This window comes from Ornithorhynchus anatinus, chromosome X1 (assembly GCF_004115215.2).
Source record: "Ornithorhynchus anatinus isolate Pmale09 chromosome X1, mOrnAna1.pri.v4, whole genome shotgun sequence".
Classification (NCBI taxonomy): Eukaryota; Metazoa; Chordata; class Mammalia; order Monotremata; family Ornithorhynchidae; genus Ornithorhynchus; species Ornithorhynchus anatinus.
Genome location: NC_041749.1, coordinates 33,896,463 through 33,913,271, shown reverse-complemented (window position 1 = coordinate 33,913,271; position 16,809 = coordinate 33,896,463). Strand labels below are relative to the sequence as shown.

Sequence of the window (16,809 nt, the reverse complement as noted above, 5' to 3'; positions counted from 1 at the left end):
GGTAAAAGTAGAATCCATTCCCTTTCACCCAGCTAGAGGAGAAGTTGAAGGTGATCTAGTGATGGGTCCATCCTAAGGGAGAGAGAGGGAGAGTCTCCTCCGCTCTTATTTTTTTAATGATATCTGTTAAGCATTTACTATGTGTCGAGCACTGTTTATCAGGTTGGACACAGTCTCTGTCTCACATAGAGCTCCCAGTCTAAATTGGAGGGAGGAGGATTTAATACCCCCTTTACAGTCACTTCACCTCTCTGGGCCTCAGTTACCTCATCTGGGATTGAGACTGTAAACCTTATAAGGGATAGGGACTGTATCCAACCTCATCTGCTTGTATCCACCCCAGCACTTAGTGCAATGCCTGGAACCACAGCTATTATTATTATTATTATCTTTGGGAGGGTACAATGCAACAGAGTTGGTAGACACATATGCTGCCCACAGTGAGCTTACAAGTCTAGAGAATGGCTGATGGTTGAAGCCCTGAGGGTCCCCTGGCAGGCTACCCAAAAATGTCATTTGTAAGAGGTTAAAATTCCTAAATAAGAGCAGCTGGATGTAACAGTTGATCAGGGAAACCCCATCCCTGATCTCCTCTCCTCTTCCTACCATCTCAGCACCCCCAGGTCAGCCCCACCTGGGGAAGACTGCCAAGAGGGCAGGAGTATCCTCAGACTTGCCTGCCACTTGTTAGAGGCCTTTGACAGAGTCAAGGCCATGGAAGCCAGAACAGATGCCAGGAGAGTGGAATCAGAGACCACTTTGGGGCTCTGCTCTGCCTCAGGGAGGAGAGAAGAGACCCTCAGGCTAAGAAAGGCGGCCCGGCAGCTGAAGCCGCTGGGTCTGAAACACCTGAGTGGAGGGCTCACGTCAAGCCTCTTGGGCCGGAGATCCCGGCAAGCTCCAACCCTTCACATTAGTGAAGACTTACTCACCTGGGGATCTCAGAGCCATAGATTGGGCACTGTGGCCCAGAGACGACAGACTGACAGTTTAAGACTACCCGGCAAGTTTGAAGATGGAGTCTCCTGCCACAGATGGCGGTAAGCTTCAGTCCAGGCATGGAGACAGACTTTTTTTTAAGGTGTCTGTTAAGAGTTTTACTGTGTGCCAGGCACTATACTGAATACCGGGGTAGATACAAGCTAATCAGTTTGGACACACTCCATGTCCCACGTGGGGCTTACAGTCTTAATCCCCATTTTACAGATAAGGTAACTAAGATACACAGAAGTGACTTGCTCAAAGTCACATAGACGACAAGTGGCGGGGCCGGGACGGGAACCCAAGTCCTTCTGACTACCAAGCCTGTGCTCTATTCACCAGGCCAAGCTGTTCCTCTTAGGCATTGAGATTCTGGCTCAGTCTCTGAATCAGAGTAATACTAATAGTAGGTATTGGGCTCCAATTGGATTGGCGCACTGTTGGAAAACTACAATGATGCCTTGGCTTTTGCAGAGTGCTTTTATTCCCAAAGCGCTCTTGTGTTAATTATCCCATTTTTGCCCTCACAACAATCCCGTGAGGTAGATAGGAAAGGCAGGTAATATTATCCCCCATTTTGCAGATGAGGAAACTGACTTTCAACAAGGTCGAGTGATTTTGTCCAAGATCACTCACCTGGCTGGTGGCAGAGCTCAGAGTCAAACCCAGGTCCAGACTGGCACCCTTCCATTATACCACCCTGCCTCCCCAGTATAAGGGAACACATTCTCTTACAACAGAAGCAAGAGGCATGTACCCTGCCCTCAAGGAGCTTATGGTCTACTGGAGGAACTGATCTTCTAATGGTGAAGGTGTTGATGATGATGCTGGGGGGTTGTTTGCACAGGGATGCTTGCACTCTAAATTTTAGTTCAAGACCATTTTCAACCCGTGTCCATAGGACAATGTTGATGCTGTAGCCTAGCTCATTTTTATTATTATTATTGTTGTTGTTGTTGTTGTTGTTAAGTGCTTACTATGTGCCAAGCACCATTCTAAGCACTGGGATAGATACAAGGTAATCAGGTTGGACACAGTCCCTGTCCCACATGGGACTCACGGTCTTGATCCCCATTGTACAGATGAGGGGACTGAGGCACAGAGAAGTGAAGTGACTTGTCTAACGTCAAATAGCAGACTCGTGGCAGAGTCAGGATTAGAATCCACATCCTCTGACTCCCAGGTTCAGGTTCTTTCCACTAGGCAATACTGTCAGTCAGACACAGTGCCTGTCCCACAAGGGTCTCTCAATCTAAGGGGGTGGAAGAACAGACATTGAGTCCTCATTCTACAGATGACAAAACTGAGGCGTAAAAAAATGAAGTGATTTGCCCAGAAAGCACACGCTCCTGTGGAAAGAACACAGGCCTGGAAGTCAGATTCTGTGTTGAATCATATGTTAGCACAGTGTTTGCCACAGAGTAAGCACTTAACGAATACTACAGTTAATATAATAATAATAATAATAATGTTGGTATTTGTTAAGCGCTTACTATGTGCCGAGCACTGTTCTAAGCGCTGGGGTAGACCTAGGGGAATCAGGTTGTCCCGCGTGGGGCTCACAGTCTTAATCCCCATTTTACAGATGAGGGAACTGAGGCACAGAGAAGTTAAGTGACTTGCCCACAGTCACACAGCCGACAAGTGGCAGAGCCGGGATTCGAACTCATGAGCCCTGACTCCAAAGCCCGTGCTCTTTCCACTGAGCCACGCTGCTATTCGTGTCTTGGAACTGGGATGGGCAAGCTTCTGCTGTCATGCAGGGTGCAGGTCTGGGATGCCTAAAGAGAAAAGAAGGGTTGACAGAACCCCAGTTCCACTGTCATTCAGATGGATGGAACCAGCCAGCCAGCATGATCTTAATTTCACTTCTCTCTGGGCTTCCGGCCCCTCCATTCCTACGAAGCAAAATCCTCAGATGACAGCATCTGTGAACCACCCACATGGTGCTGTTTAAAATAAGTTTCAGTCTACCTGGTCCTTTCCCACCCCTAGGAGTCCCATCTGGCTCCGTTAGAGATTTTAGAGGGAACATGTCCTTTCATGCCCAGGTGCTCAGGACCAGTACAGTTTCATCCACACAAATAGTGATAGAGCACATGGATGTGATTTTGGATTTAATCCTTCAGGTGGAGAGACTTGGCTGGTAAATATTTACTCTTATATGCAAGGCTGTCCCAAGCCAGTCGAGGGAGCAAATACCTGTGTTTCCACCTTGGTGGTGAGCATTTAACACCGGTATCTAAAGGCTCCAAGTCTATCCCTTTTCCTCCCCACCAGAGATCGGGGGAGGACGTACCCTAGCAAGCGTTGATTCAATATAGAATGCCCTCATATACTGCAATGGGTCCAGAGGCAAGAAAAAGCCACATCTGTAGATCAGGAAGCCTGATGAAGACAGAGAGCCCAGTGCCAAACCACAACTGAGAGTTGAACTCAGGGAAACCACAGGGGAAACAAGCGGTCGAGCTGGCGTGGAAAGGTGGGGGGGAGAGTGTGAGCCCAGTCCACATTGGCGTGGGGCCAGTTGACGTGGGTTGAACCCAGGTCACCGATGGTGTCTGGACTTCAGTGGGCTAAAAACATCACTCTCGTTAGGAAGCTAACAGAATGTCAATATTTCGTCACCATCCAGGCCGGGCAGGCCAGAGCATTGGGTTAAGGATGCTACACGGACTGACCTCCTCACTGGCTCAGTTGGCAGCTGTGTTAGCCAGAGTGCTAGAAGCTCCAGACCACCCTCTCAAGCTGCCTCGTTACCAGCCCACCCATTCTCTGGGGGTTGCCCAGAGTGCTACCTCCAGCACACCATCAGAGGAAGGAAGGGAGAGGTCACGGCAGCGGGGGATAGAGAGGTCTGACACAGTCCAGTCAGGCCTAAGAGCCAATGTCCGCATCCTGACTCCACTGAGCTGCAGCTATCCAGAAAAACCCCGCTGTTATCAGCAGTACTCCATGCAGATTTAGAACCAAGATGGGACTTTGACAGGAAAATTCTTTGCCCGAGCTTCACACCTGCCCAGGGAAGACACAGCCCCCGAGCAGCAGCCGGTTGGGACCTGTATCTCTCCTGACAGCTTTGAGTCCGACTGAGCAACCGGGCCGGAAGGCAGGCTGGGGCTCTAAAGACAGCCGAGGGCACGGCCAGGGGCAGAGCCACCGCTCTGTGGAGACAGTCACTCCCTCAGGGACGGGGAAGCGGACCCTCGTCTGTCTGCGGCGGGCATGCCGCGGACAGGGAGCTCGACCTTCAGGATGGACGTAATCGGGGCAGTGGGGGTGGGAGAGGTTAACACTTCCCCTGCCAGCAGAGGAACTGGCCTAGGGATGGCCAGAGCAGGCGTGGGTGGCTTTCCCGGGGCTGCAGCAGCCTGCTTGTGGAGACCGGAGCCGTTCGGGTCTTTCGGGCACCAAGAGACATGGGCCGAGGCCAGGTGGGTGAATACAGCCAAGGTCCACATCCACCCATCGACGGATCCACCCTGGCCCACCCTTCCATTCTGCCCAGCACGAATACTGTCTTGGCCCATGAGAATCGAAGCCCAGCCTCTCTGGGATGCAGCATGTGTCCACTCCGAATAATAATAATAATAATTACGGTGTTTGTCTGGTGCTTACTATGTGCCAGGCACCGTACTAAGCGCTGGAGTGGATACAAGCAAATAGGGTTGGAAACAGCCGCTGTCCCGCATAGTGCTCACGATCTTAACCCCCATTTTAAAGATGAAGTAACGGAGGCACAGAGAGGTGAAGTGACTTTCCCAAGGCCACACAGCAAGCAAATGGAGGAGGCGGCATTAGAAGCCACGACCTTCAGACTCGCAGGCCCGTGCTCTTTCAAACCATAACATGGTTATTGAATGCTAGTGTGAAACCACACATTGTGTGACGGACTCTCAGCACTTTATATAAGCGCACTAAGGGGCCTCCAGCCCAGCTCATGGCCCTGCCAGGCCCTAGCGGCACAGGAGCGTACACAGAGGCTGGCAGAGACGCGGCCTGCCCCGGGCTGTCTGAAAACCTCGGGGCACATCCACGAAGAAGGTCCGTGACTCCCAGGTCTCGGGCCAGAGCTACGGCCACTAGAGTCTATGGCGTCTGTGCCTGGCGGCTGATGCCGACCTCGGTGGTCATCCCTGCGCTCCCGAGAGCAGCGGCAGCTCCGTTGCCCCGGTGACCGTAAGAGATTCTGTCGGGTCTTCCCACACTCCATTTCCTTTTCCACCCTGCCCACAGCTCGGGGGCAACTCTGAGGCCCGGGCAGTGGCAGGCTGTGGTTAGCGGGGAGCCCTCCTCTTTCCCCAAACCCCTGCAGAGGTACTCTGAGAGGAAGGAAGAGAGGGATCCAGGAAGCCTAAGGAGAGCCACCCCCATACATTCCCTTAGCATCCCCTGAGCTCCCCTCTGCTTGCCCAGACGTTGTCTTGGACCAATCCCAGCAGGCCCACGAAGGGGCAGATCCTAAGAGAAAGGAGAGAGAGGGAGTCAGGATGAAGTGGAGTGGGAAGGTGGTCACTCACCTCTGGCAGACAACTTCTTGGTGTTGATGATCTTGGCAGCATATTCCTGCCCTGCCAGCACCTTCACGCACCTGCGCACGATGGAAAAGGCGCCCCTAAGAATGAGAAGAAAACCCAGAGAGGTGTGAGAGGACCAGGAGCCAAAACCCGCTCAAGAAGCTCCGGGAGTCTAGGAAGGCCAGGCAAGGGAAAGGGTTTAGTAGTCCAAGGGGGTTCAGTAGTCCAAGGCTCATGAAAAAATGCTAGAGGCAATAGCTGAATCAAGGAAGTGTTACTGGGGGAATGAGCTGACATAAGGCTGTATAACGATAATAACAATCATGGTATTTGTTAAGCCCTTACTATGTGCCAGGCACTGTACTAAGCACTGGGGTGGATACAAACAAATTAGGTTGGACACAGTCTCTGTCTCACGTGGGACTCACGGTCTCAATCCCCATTTTACAGATGAGGTAACTGAGGACCAGAAAAGTGAAGTGATTTATCCAAGGTCACACAGCAGACAAGTGACAGAGGGGCTTAGACTCATGACCTTCTGATTTCCAGGCCCGTGGATAGGCAATAGATCAGAAGGTGGTCCTGTTCTTAGCAACTGAGAGGTCCGTCCATAACAATAATAATAACTGTAGTATTTTTAAGTACTTAAGTATCAAGCACTGTACTAAATGCAGGAGTGGATAAAATACAATCAGATCGGACCCATCCCCATCCCACATGGGACTCGCAGACTACTGAGAAAAATGTATGAGGGAACTGAGAAGCGACACAGAAAAATTCCCAGTGAAGATGACTAAAGGACGGGAAAATAAGACTTGAGAGGAGAAGTTGCAGGAACTGGAATGATTTCAGCCTAGAGAAAAGGAAGAGCCCCAAGCATTCAGTACAGTGCTCAGCACTCAGAAGGCGCTTAATGAATGCTATTGGCGGGTTGACTGGAGACTTTAGTATAACTGCCTGTAAGTGTATCAAAGGTCGCTGTACGTTCTCCATCGATGGGAATGGACGAGGAGGAGGAAATAGGTCTAACCGCAACAGAAAGGATTTAGTTTAGACAAAGAACTTTCAGATAGTGGCTGCAATGTGGGCTCTCAAGGGACTCCGTAGAATTCCCCCTCTCTGGAGAGCTTCAGGAGATGGACACTTTTTCACTCTGGCTGCCACATTATACAGAGGCAAGGACTGGATTCAGTGATTTTGACCCTTGCTTCAGACCTCCTCCAAGCCTCAGGGAACTAGTGTCTCCGGGGAAGCTTGGGCATTCGTGAAAGCAAAGCAGAAATCCCTAGGAGCTTCGTGGACTCTCTAGTTCCAGAAATCCACAGCAAGTCCCAGAATGCACGATTCGGTTGACGCCTGGAAGTTAACTAGCTACCACCAGGACTTCGGGGCTTGACTCAGGTTAAGCTCATTTATGATTCTCATGGACCTAAAACAGAGAGGTTTGGACATTGTTAAAGCTGGAAAGGGCCCTGGAGGCAGACAAGGGGAAACTGTTGACATTTTCTTCCCTATCTGTTAGATAAAAATAAAATAAAAAGGAAATCACATTATAGATGGAGGTCAAGACATCGTCGTTTCCACCAGGGCAAGTATTCCCAAGAGTATCCCAGCTCAAGGCGCTTTGCCAGCAAGTGGAATAGGTCTAGATCCCACCCTTTAAGTCTCTCTCCCCCTCTAGACTGTAAACTCGCTGTGGGCAGGGAAGGAGTCTGTTATACTGTTATACTGTACTCTCCCAACCACCTGGTACAGTGCTCCGCACACAGTAAGAGCTCGGTAAATATGATTGACAGACTGACTGACTTGCCCTCTCTGTACTCGCCCCTGAAAATGAATATTTTCGGGAGTATTTCTGGAGGCCCGGTCCTGGGCTAGGAGCTGAGGTCTAACAGGGAAGCAGGGAGACGGCACCCAGGACTGAGAAGGTCCCTGCTCTCCAGGTGCTTGCAATCCAATCCTCAAGGTAGTGAGAGCCCTGGCTCCTTCCCCAGACTCTGTCATGGCTTGCCTGGGTGGATGGAGTTGAGAAAGTTGTCCGATGGAGGCGGTGGGCTGCGTGGCGGAGCGTAAAAAACAAAACTGCGCAAATACAATGCTTCTCATACAAGAATAATGGAGCCCGTGGAACCTTCTTCTCAGGTTCTCACTTTTTTTCTTCTTTGTTTAAAAAAAGGCATGTTTACTGCCTCTTCTCCGAGCAACCGAGTCTGCGGCAGGGAGGCCGTGGAAAGCAGAACACTCAGCCCCCTCCTCCTCACTGACAGAGGAGCAGATGGCCCGCGGGAGCCCAGGATCAAGCGAAGGAGCGGGGGTGGGGATTGGGCCCGGCTGACAAGGTGGCCAGAGAGAAAAGTCCTAGGGAGGAAAGGGCCAAAGACTCAGAATGAAACCTGGGGGAGTTTAGAAATCAGAGGAGGGAGCACCGGAAACAGCATGCCTAGTGGAAAGTGCATTGGACTGGGAGTCAGAAGACTTGGGTTCTAATCTCAGCTCTGCCACTTGCCTGCCGTGTGGCCTCGGGGAAGTCCCTTAACAACTCTGTGCTTCTGCTTCCTCATCTTTAAAATGGGGGTTCAATACCTGTCATCCCTTGCCTTTAGATTGTGACCTCCATGTGGGACAGGGACTGTGTCTGACCTATAGGATATCTACCACGGGACTGAGTACAGTGCTTGGCACATAGTAAAGGCTTAACAAATACCACACTTATTATAATTATTAGGGAGGTGAGGACAACTGAGGGTAACTGTGGAAGTCGGAGGTCAGCGTCTAGTTAGCCTGGTCAGCCTGGTTGAGTTTGCGTGGGTGTTTTCCTTTCCTGAGAGGAAGTATCTGCCTGCGCCACCTTCGGGGACAGTCTCACTGCCAAGAGTCAAACTGGAAGATGATGTGGCTGGGAGGGATTCAGAGAAGGGGGAAAGCAAACTTCGGGGAAGGCTGCATTGGTTTTGGGGTAATCGATCCATGCGGGGACTGGGCAAAAAGGGGAAAGAATCAATCAATCGATCAGTGGTATTGATTAAGTGTTTATAGTGTACAGAGCACTATATCAAGAGCTTGGGAGAGAAGGAGAAAAGGGAGAGGTAGAGGATGTGGGGTGGGGGTGGAGAGCCAGGGAATAGAGAGCCAGAGGGGCTGGCTGGAAGAGAGAGGATGAAAGGAGAAGAGGGAGGTGAGGAAAAAAGAATGAGAAAGTTCCTGTTGCAGTGTGGCACCTGCAGATTCTGTTGGACCCGAAGTCCCCCATGCCCTGTTTCCACTCCTTCCTCCATATCCACTGGGGATGGGGATGGTTTCCCTAGTTGCCCTAGAGAAGACCGAGCCCAGACAGATGGCAGGTAATTAAGCCGAGAAGGTGGGACCCTGCTAATGGCCTGTGAAATGTGACAAATATCTGCACTTGTGCAGAGGCAAGTCACCGGGAACCCCCCCAACACACACATCTATCAGCTGTCCTAACCTTGCCCAGCTCAAGTCCTGCACCTCCCCTGGAGACCCTCCAACACTTCCCAACCCATGCACGTATGTAGTGTGCACACGCCTGTCCCCTCCCATCCCCATACATACCCTCGGTGAAGGGCAGAGGGGCAGCAGGAACTGGAAAGCCCAGTTGCAACGAGGTTTCAGCTGAGGTGGCCAAGCACCAGCGGCCTGGGGTACGAGAGACTTCGGACAGTAAAGGCCCAGGGGTAGAATCAAGGCAGGGCTGGCTTCCTCTCTCCCCTCCATCAGGGAGGGGGTTGGAGTGAGTGAGGACTTCTCTGACAGCATCTGTACCCAGTCGGTGCGTGCGGATAATCACCTAGAACTAGACTGGCCTCCGCTTACTCTGTGCCAAGCACTGTTCTAAGCACTGGGGTGGGTACGAGAGAATCGGATCAGACCCGGACCCTGTTCCACATGGGGCTCACAGTTTTCAGTTTGGGATGAGGGGACCCGGCTCAGACCAGCTTGACCCACCCTACGCTCCTGGATGGGTAGGGAGTCAGTGGGCAGGCTTGACACTCGGAACCTGGACACAGCTCTCTGTCACCGCTTGAGTAAGCTCCTCGAGGGCGGGCATCCTGTCTACTAAGTCTATTGTACTTTCCAAGCATTTAGTACTCTCCTCTGCACAGAGCAAGCGCTCTAATAAACGCTTCTGATTGATTTCAGCACAGTGCTTGAAACAGAAAATGCTTAATAAATGTCACAACTATTATTATTATTGATTGGGCAGAGAACCCGATGATGAAATTAGGGCAGCGCGGGCGCACGCGTGCACACACACACACACACACAGAGCATCTTGGAGTCTGCTCCACCACCTATCTCTCCCACCCATCCTTCCTCCCATCAAGGGTCTCCCTGTGGTTCTCCCTGCCTGACAACACAAGCTCTATTGAATTCACCTCCCAGGCAGTCTGGGATGCTTGCCCAGGGTCTAGTCTCCTTCCCGCCCCCTCTACAACCAAGTTATTGGGGCAGGGAACTCCCCCACTCCAAGTTCACCCTACTTTCACCCCCCCAACCCTCAATTCAGTGCAATCTCCCCCTGCCCTAAAACACCCGGTGGTGATCACTCTGAGATGGAAGGGGAATGACTGACGTTTCCCTGGGAGACGAGGAGGCAAGGGCTTGGAGAAGGGATGCGACGGAGAGGGTCCACACCCTAGGGACTAAGACCAGGAAGGGAGGGGTGGGGGCGGCGGGGCAGGAAGGGAGAGGGCCAGGGTCTGTCACACTAATCGAAGTGACGGCGTGGGAGGCCCCTCACCACGGGACTATGGCACAGACGATGTGGCCGGAGAGCCACAGAGGAGAGGGGCAGCCTGGAGCCTGGGAGATGACAGGCAACTGGGAAAAAGGAACATGATGTTCCTCATCATCCTCCGCAGGCTAGGGATAGAACACCTTAGCCACCACTCACCGGACCACCACCCATCGGACCTCGCCTCCCTCATCCCCTCCCCGAGCACCTGGAAACATGGGCCACATTGCTCTATTTCCATACTCTCCCCACTGGCCTGCCCCCAACTCGGCTAAGACAGCGAAGCTTTCAGATCAAGCGTGGTCCATCCACGCCCCAGAAGTGGAGGACGAGTCCGGGATCTTCCTTCACCCGAATAATGGGGATGGAATTTCCTGAGTCCCCACTGGCATGCAATGCACTGTACATTTGAAACTTGGCTTTGATTTGTCTCCAAAGCCTCCTCTTGCTGATCTTTCAGGTTATAACCTTAGCCCCACCCTCACCCCAGGACCCCACTTCAGCCTCGGCCTTGGGGCTCCAGAAGCAGCGGGAGAAGCCCCTAGGATGAGGTAGGCTGTGACTGCAGAAGCCCCAGGCCTCCCAAATGCCAAAAACAACAGAAGCGCAGGGGGACACAGGAGGTGCTGAAGCAGAAGCCAGGAAGACGGAATATTCTGTTTTGTTGGGAAGAACACTGAACCAACAGAAGCTTCAACATATTCTACATTTTGGCTGCCGTTGGTTTTCTTTGAACAGACTAAAAAAAAAAATTTGCAAAAGGGCAAAAAAATTGCAAGGGCTCAGGGAGAAGCAGGAGGTAAAGTGGATAGGTTACTAAGGTAAAAGTCATTATAAGATCTCAACCTGTTTCCTAATGAATGCTTATCCTTTTTCTCAATGGCCACAGAGTCCAGAATTTCTGTGGTAAGGGGACGGGTCCCTTGGGGGAGAAAATAGCTCTCTATCTCCATGTCTGTGAGCCCCAAATGTCATATCAGTGATCTAAACGATGCTAAGAGATGCTGACAAATGCCCATTGAAAATGGGCATTCTAGCCCTACGTTTCCCTCGAGGTGCCGCGCACACATCACAAAATGCACTCTCAGGTGTTTGACCGGCTCACAGCCGAAGCAGAGTGCCTATACTAAGGCAGGGAGCCACGGCCCGGGCCGGGAGTTGCCGTGAAGCCGCGCTGGTCTGTGCCATCTGCATTAGCCCGTTATCTTTTGGAATTCCTGCTGGTCCTGACCCCCTCACCCAACACCCTCTGTGGTTTGGGCCAGACCCCTTCACCACTGACAGCCGCAAAGGATAGAATCTGGACTATCTCCTCCTCCCCGTCCTCCATCTCCTCCAAGAGGCCTTCCTTGTCTAAGGCCTATTTTCCCTTCTTCAACTCCCCTCTGCGTCACCCTGACTTGTTCCCTTTATTCATGCCCCCTCCCAGCCCCAATGCACTTACATTACAATATCTGTAATGTATTGATTTATATTAATGTCTGTCTCCTCCTCTAGGCTGAAAGCTTCTTGTGGACAGGGAATATGTCTGTTATATTGTTATAGTGTACTCTCCCAAGCGCTTACTACAGTGCTCTGTACCCGGTAAGCGCACAAGAAATACAATTGACTGACTGGCTAGAACCTAGGTATCCCAGAGCCATGCTCTTTCCTCTGGACCAACAGGCGGAGCCCAGATCCAAATTCAACCCCATCTGGGAGGGTATTCTTTACCTCATCTGACAGGTGAGGAATCTGAGACCCAGGGGAAGGAAGACATTTAGCCAGCGATAAAAGCTCTCAGGAAGCCCAAAATACACAGATCTTTCACCAGAGAATGAGAACGAGGGAAAGAGATGACATTCAGAGAGTCAAGGCTTGGGGGGGGGTGTGTTGTGTCTGTGTTGTGTGTGTGTGTGCGTGATGAAACCATTTTTCTCTGCACACCACACACGTAGGAAATGACATTGGCTACCCCCGAAATGTATTTACTGAGGCAAATACTGCACTCACTGTTTTAAAGACAGTCAACTGTATGCAGGATCTCTCCTCCCTGATCCTAAACATCCACCTGGGTTGCATTCCATATCACTCAGCTGAATTCTACGCAGGACGAGCTGTACGGACCAACGGTGATGGGGGGCTCTTTACCGGGTGTGCAAGGGGAGGGTTTCTGTGGCTGTGCGTGTAGCGTTTGGCGAGTGGTGTTTCTTGCTTGTAGCAAGGAGGGTCAGGGGTGGGGATGACTCCGAGTTAAGGCCGTTTGCCTCTGGTGCGGATCGTCAGTGGTCATTCATTCATTCAACAGTATTTATCGAGCGCTTACTATGTGCAGAGCACTGTACTAAGCGCTTGGGATGAACAGGTCGGCAACAGATAGAGACAGTCCCTGCCGTTTGACGGGCTTACAGGTCCCGAGCGTACACACGTGTGTGAGTGTGTGCATCCGGGCATACCCTTCCCAGATGCCCTGCGAGGTAAAGGCGTGTGCTTCTAGCGGGGGGAGAGGTCCAGGGTGTCCCAGATTGCAGTGGGGGTTGGCAGTGGTGCCATTGTGTGTGTGTGTGTGTGTGTGTGTGTGTTGCGGGGGATCTGCAGAGTGTCAGTGTGTTTCAGTCTGTGTGTGGGAGGCTGAGTGGGTCCTGGGCCTTTATGCACATACCAGAACATGTGCACAGCTTGAGAGGAAACATGTCTTTTCCCTTTGGAACGATTTCCCTCTTCCTTTCCCACCAGCCCTCAACCTCCCCAGCTCCTCACCACCACATGGGCATCGGGTGGGGGCCACGACAGGCCAGAGTCTTGGGCTGCCAAATGGTCTAGAGGTAAGCTCAATTCAACACACTCCCAACCCCACTCACCCATTCAAGCCCTCGGGAAGCCCACCTCCAGAGCCAGTGGAGAAGTTGCTCCTGAAGACTGTGAGCCCCACGTGGGATGGGGACCGTGTCCAACCCAATTATCTCGTATCTACCCCAGTGCTTAGTACAGTACCTGAAACGTAGTAAGCACTTAACAAATACCATAAAAAAGTCACTGAGGTTCCCCTGGGCTGGACAGGAGGAGGAGGAGGAGGAGAAAAAGTCTTAATCCATTTTGCTGCTCTGCAAACCCGAGGCCCATTGTTGAAAAAAGTGCCCATACTCTTGACCGGTGGATTGGTTTCCTGTCAGCAGGCAAAAGGACCGCAGTTCCGTCCTTGCCCCAGCCCCTTCTCCTTTCCACCCTAGCTCTTGGCCAGTGGAAACCAGGATTTGTTTCCTTTTAGGAAGTAGAAAAACCCTAGTTCTGTCTAAGCCCCTGCGGGGTCAGGTTGAATTAGCCCAAGCTGTAAAAATGGCAGCTGTTGGGCTCTGCCAAGATACCCACAGCCTTAACTGATTGCATCTTTGGGGACTCTCCATTTGTGCAGCCTCCCCAAGAGCCCATCAAAAAGAGAATCAATGCGATCCGGTCTTTCATGGCTCCATAATTTGGGAACGGGAACGGAAGCCCACATCTAGGACTCTCATCCCCTATCCTCCCACCCTGCCCATACCCAAGTCAGTTTTCTCCTCGAGGGTCCGGAGCTCAAGCCACAAGGAACCCAGGAAGAAGACTGGCTTAGAGTCAAACGGGCAAGAGACACTGGACAGGTCTCCTGTGCTCAGTCTATCTGTCTATCTTCTCTTGGCAGCCGGAAGGTGATAATTCTGCCCGAGGTTGTGCCGCATGTGGTTCTGAAGTGCTAATGTCCCATTTTCACAGGGCTTATCCTTCCCATTTTGATGGGGAAATTGAGGCGGAGAGAGCTCAAGGTCCCTCGGCAGGTCGGAGACTCGGCTGTCCCCGCAACCCAGGTCTCCTAATTCCCAGATCGGTAGGCTCTTCTCTCAATCCTCCTCCCACCCACTGACCTGGGCTGGAAAGTTAGAAACTGAGTGTCCCCGGGCGGGGGAGGAGCATCCTGGATGCCAATATGTTGAGGCTGGGGGAGGAGAGCTGGCACCAAGCCTCACAGTGGAAAGACACCCCCTCCCCTCCGCCTCTCGCCATAAGGAAATCCACGTTTTCTGCTTCTCTTTCCCACCTTCCCAGCCAACGGCAGCCCCTGCAGATGCTCCCTCCCCTTCCCACCTCCGCCCCGTCGGTTTAAGAATCTCTTGTTTCTAGAGAGAAAAGTGTGGGTTGTATTTTTTTTTCTCTTTTAAATAAAATCCACTTCTGAAGATCTTTTGGAGAAGCGCTGATGATTATACAGTACTGCATGATAATTTCCTCCGTCCCTCCCTTAACCTGCCGTGGGGGTGGATTCGAGAGCCCCAGAGAATCTCGGAGCCAGAAGGAGGCGTTCCTGTCATCCATCTCACTCTAATTTTCCAGCTTCCCAGCAGCCCTCCTACTGCGGTCCTTTCCCTGCCCCCGCCCCCACCCCCTTCCCCACCCTGTCCTGACTGCGCCTCTTTCCCCTCTGCTCCTCCCCAGCCCCTCCCCGGCTCCACCAGCCAACCTAGCCGTGCCCTTGAAGCATCTGCAGGACGGCAGGTCTGCAGGCCGGCGGTGCGGGATGGACAGTCCCCTAAGAACTTGAGCAGGAGAAGTGGAAGAGAGAAGTGGTGGCCAAAGTAGCTCGGGCTGCGGGTGCTGCTCCAGGCTGGGGAGGGGAAGCCGCCCAAAGGCAGGCCCCAAGATTGGGAAAGATTAGTTCTTCCCTCCTTCCACCCTCAAGGAATCCACTTTCCCTGGGGAAGCCTCACTACCCACTGGGCCGGGAGTGGGTGGTACGGCCTGGCCTCTGGCCTCGCTCTAGTTTTTCCCCTCCCCTCCCGCTGGCACTGCTCTAGTCTGACTTTATCTAGAGGCTATTGGCGGGGGAATGGCTCTTTCCCAGGACCCTCTTGCCCATTAGACCGTAAGTTCCATGAGGACGGAAACTTCTTACTTCTGCTGTAGGTTTCCAAGAGGCTTCTATCATGCTCAGCCCACAGCTCATGCTCAATTATGAAACCAGAGATGGAGGCAGTGGCAAGAGAGCTGAGGGGGATCACTGGGTTGGCAGCATCTCCTATTATCCTCGACAGTCCAGTTTTGAGCTGGACAGTCCTGTGTCTACGTCTGATAGGACCGCAGGCAGTTCGATGCCATTATTTTCTTTGAGGAATGAGCCGCGCTCTGCCATTCAAGTTCCTTGTCTCAGGCCCTGTGCCAGACTACGCGGTCCTGGTATTCTAGAGCATTGGAAGTGGTGGGGAGGGTGTTCAGGACAACCTGGACAGACGCTCTAGGTTCGGGCCGGATCAAGCCGACTTCCGCAAAATGGCCACCACGTGACATCATCGCATCACGCTGCTCCCTGGCACGGTGTATGTGACCTCGCCTGGGCCTAAGGCTCTGGTTTTCTGGAGTGCCACCGTTGGCCACCTAGGGAATCACTAGCGTTCAAGTGACGGGCAGGAAGAGAGGGGGTGACCAGCCTTTCCTCAGTTTCCCCCTCAGATCATTCCCCCATTCTGTGCGGAAATCCTGGACAAGTCCACCAGGCTATTTCTCTGTCCCCGGGCTGCCCCACCTGCATCTCCTGATTAAGCCATTGGGGTTAACGGGCGGTGTCCTCTCAGACAGCTTGGTCCTCCCCGCCTCCAGCCCCTGCAGCACCCTCTGCCGTTCTGAGGGACCAAGAGGTGGCTTCTGGCTAACGCAACGGTTTGGCCAGCCCCGCGTGGGTGCTCTTGCCGATTGCGGCTGTCACCTTCCGTCTGTCAGCTGTGCCCGGAGGCTGTACTGCAGCACCCCTTCCAGGGCAGGAGCCCCCGCGAACCCAGCCGGGGGCGGGGGCCGAACTTCCTCATCCTCTGGAGCCCCAGTGGATTGGCGCCAGGGCCGGCCTTGATTGTTGCTTCCCGCGTCGAAGGGCAGTAGGTGGGATTCGCTCAGACCCAGGCAAGGGGATCACAGAGAGAGATACCAACGATGCCTTCTGAGCTGGGCAAGCTAAGCAGGCTGGGCTTCACTGGGCCTCCCTGGGAGCGTGGAACCAATCACCTCTCTGAAACGTCTGCTGGAATTCCCAAGAAAACCCAGGTTCTCTCCTCCATGCTAACCCTCCGACCACCCTCCCCCCCTCCCCCCGCCACATCCACCCTTCCCCTAAAACCCTCTGCCTCACGCGGGCTTGGACAAAGTCGGGGTGAGGGTTGGCTAGCCGTAGGGAATCGGTCTCTTGGGAGGTGTCGGGGATGCCGCTGAAAGCAAACAGAAAAATAACCTCTGGCGTTCTGCGCAGAAGGTTATGAAATCCCTCCTGTTTACCCAAGAGATTGGGGTGTCCCTTCGGGAAGAAACCCAGCGGGGAAGTCAGGGTCCTGGCCAGCATCTCAGACCATCCGTTGCCAGTCTTGCCCCAGCCTGAGTTGTCGCCGGTCATTCTGGCCTCCTCCCTGTGCTCACACCCTGCTCTGAAGCCCCGTCCAGCTCTTCCCATCCCCAAACCCGTCCTCTCTGCATTCCCAGCTCCCCAGCCATCCCCTTCACCCAGTCGCTCCCACACCTCCAAGAGCCAGCGGCAGGCTCCCGCCCCCGGATGCCAGCGATCAGAAAAAA

General features: G+C 52.9%; 1 protein-coding gene across 3 annotated transcripts in view; it reads right to left on the bottom strand.

Annotated features, from left to right (window-relative positions):
* CAMK2A (calcium/calmodulin dependent protein kinase II alpha) overlaps positions 1 to 16,809 on the bottom strand; it is a 74,130-nt gene that overhangs the window by 55,147 nt on the left and 2,174 nt on the right. For all 3 annotated transcript variants that reach the window (XM_029049990.2, XM_029049992.2, XM_029049991.2), the window contains exon 2: positions 5,502 to 5,596. In XM_029049990.2, the coding sequence (XP_028905823.1) occupies positions 5,502 to 5,596 (95 nt within the window). The remainder of the gene's footprint in view (positions 1 to 5,501; positions 5,597 to 16,809) is intronic.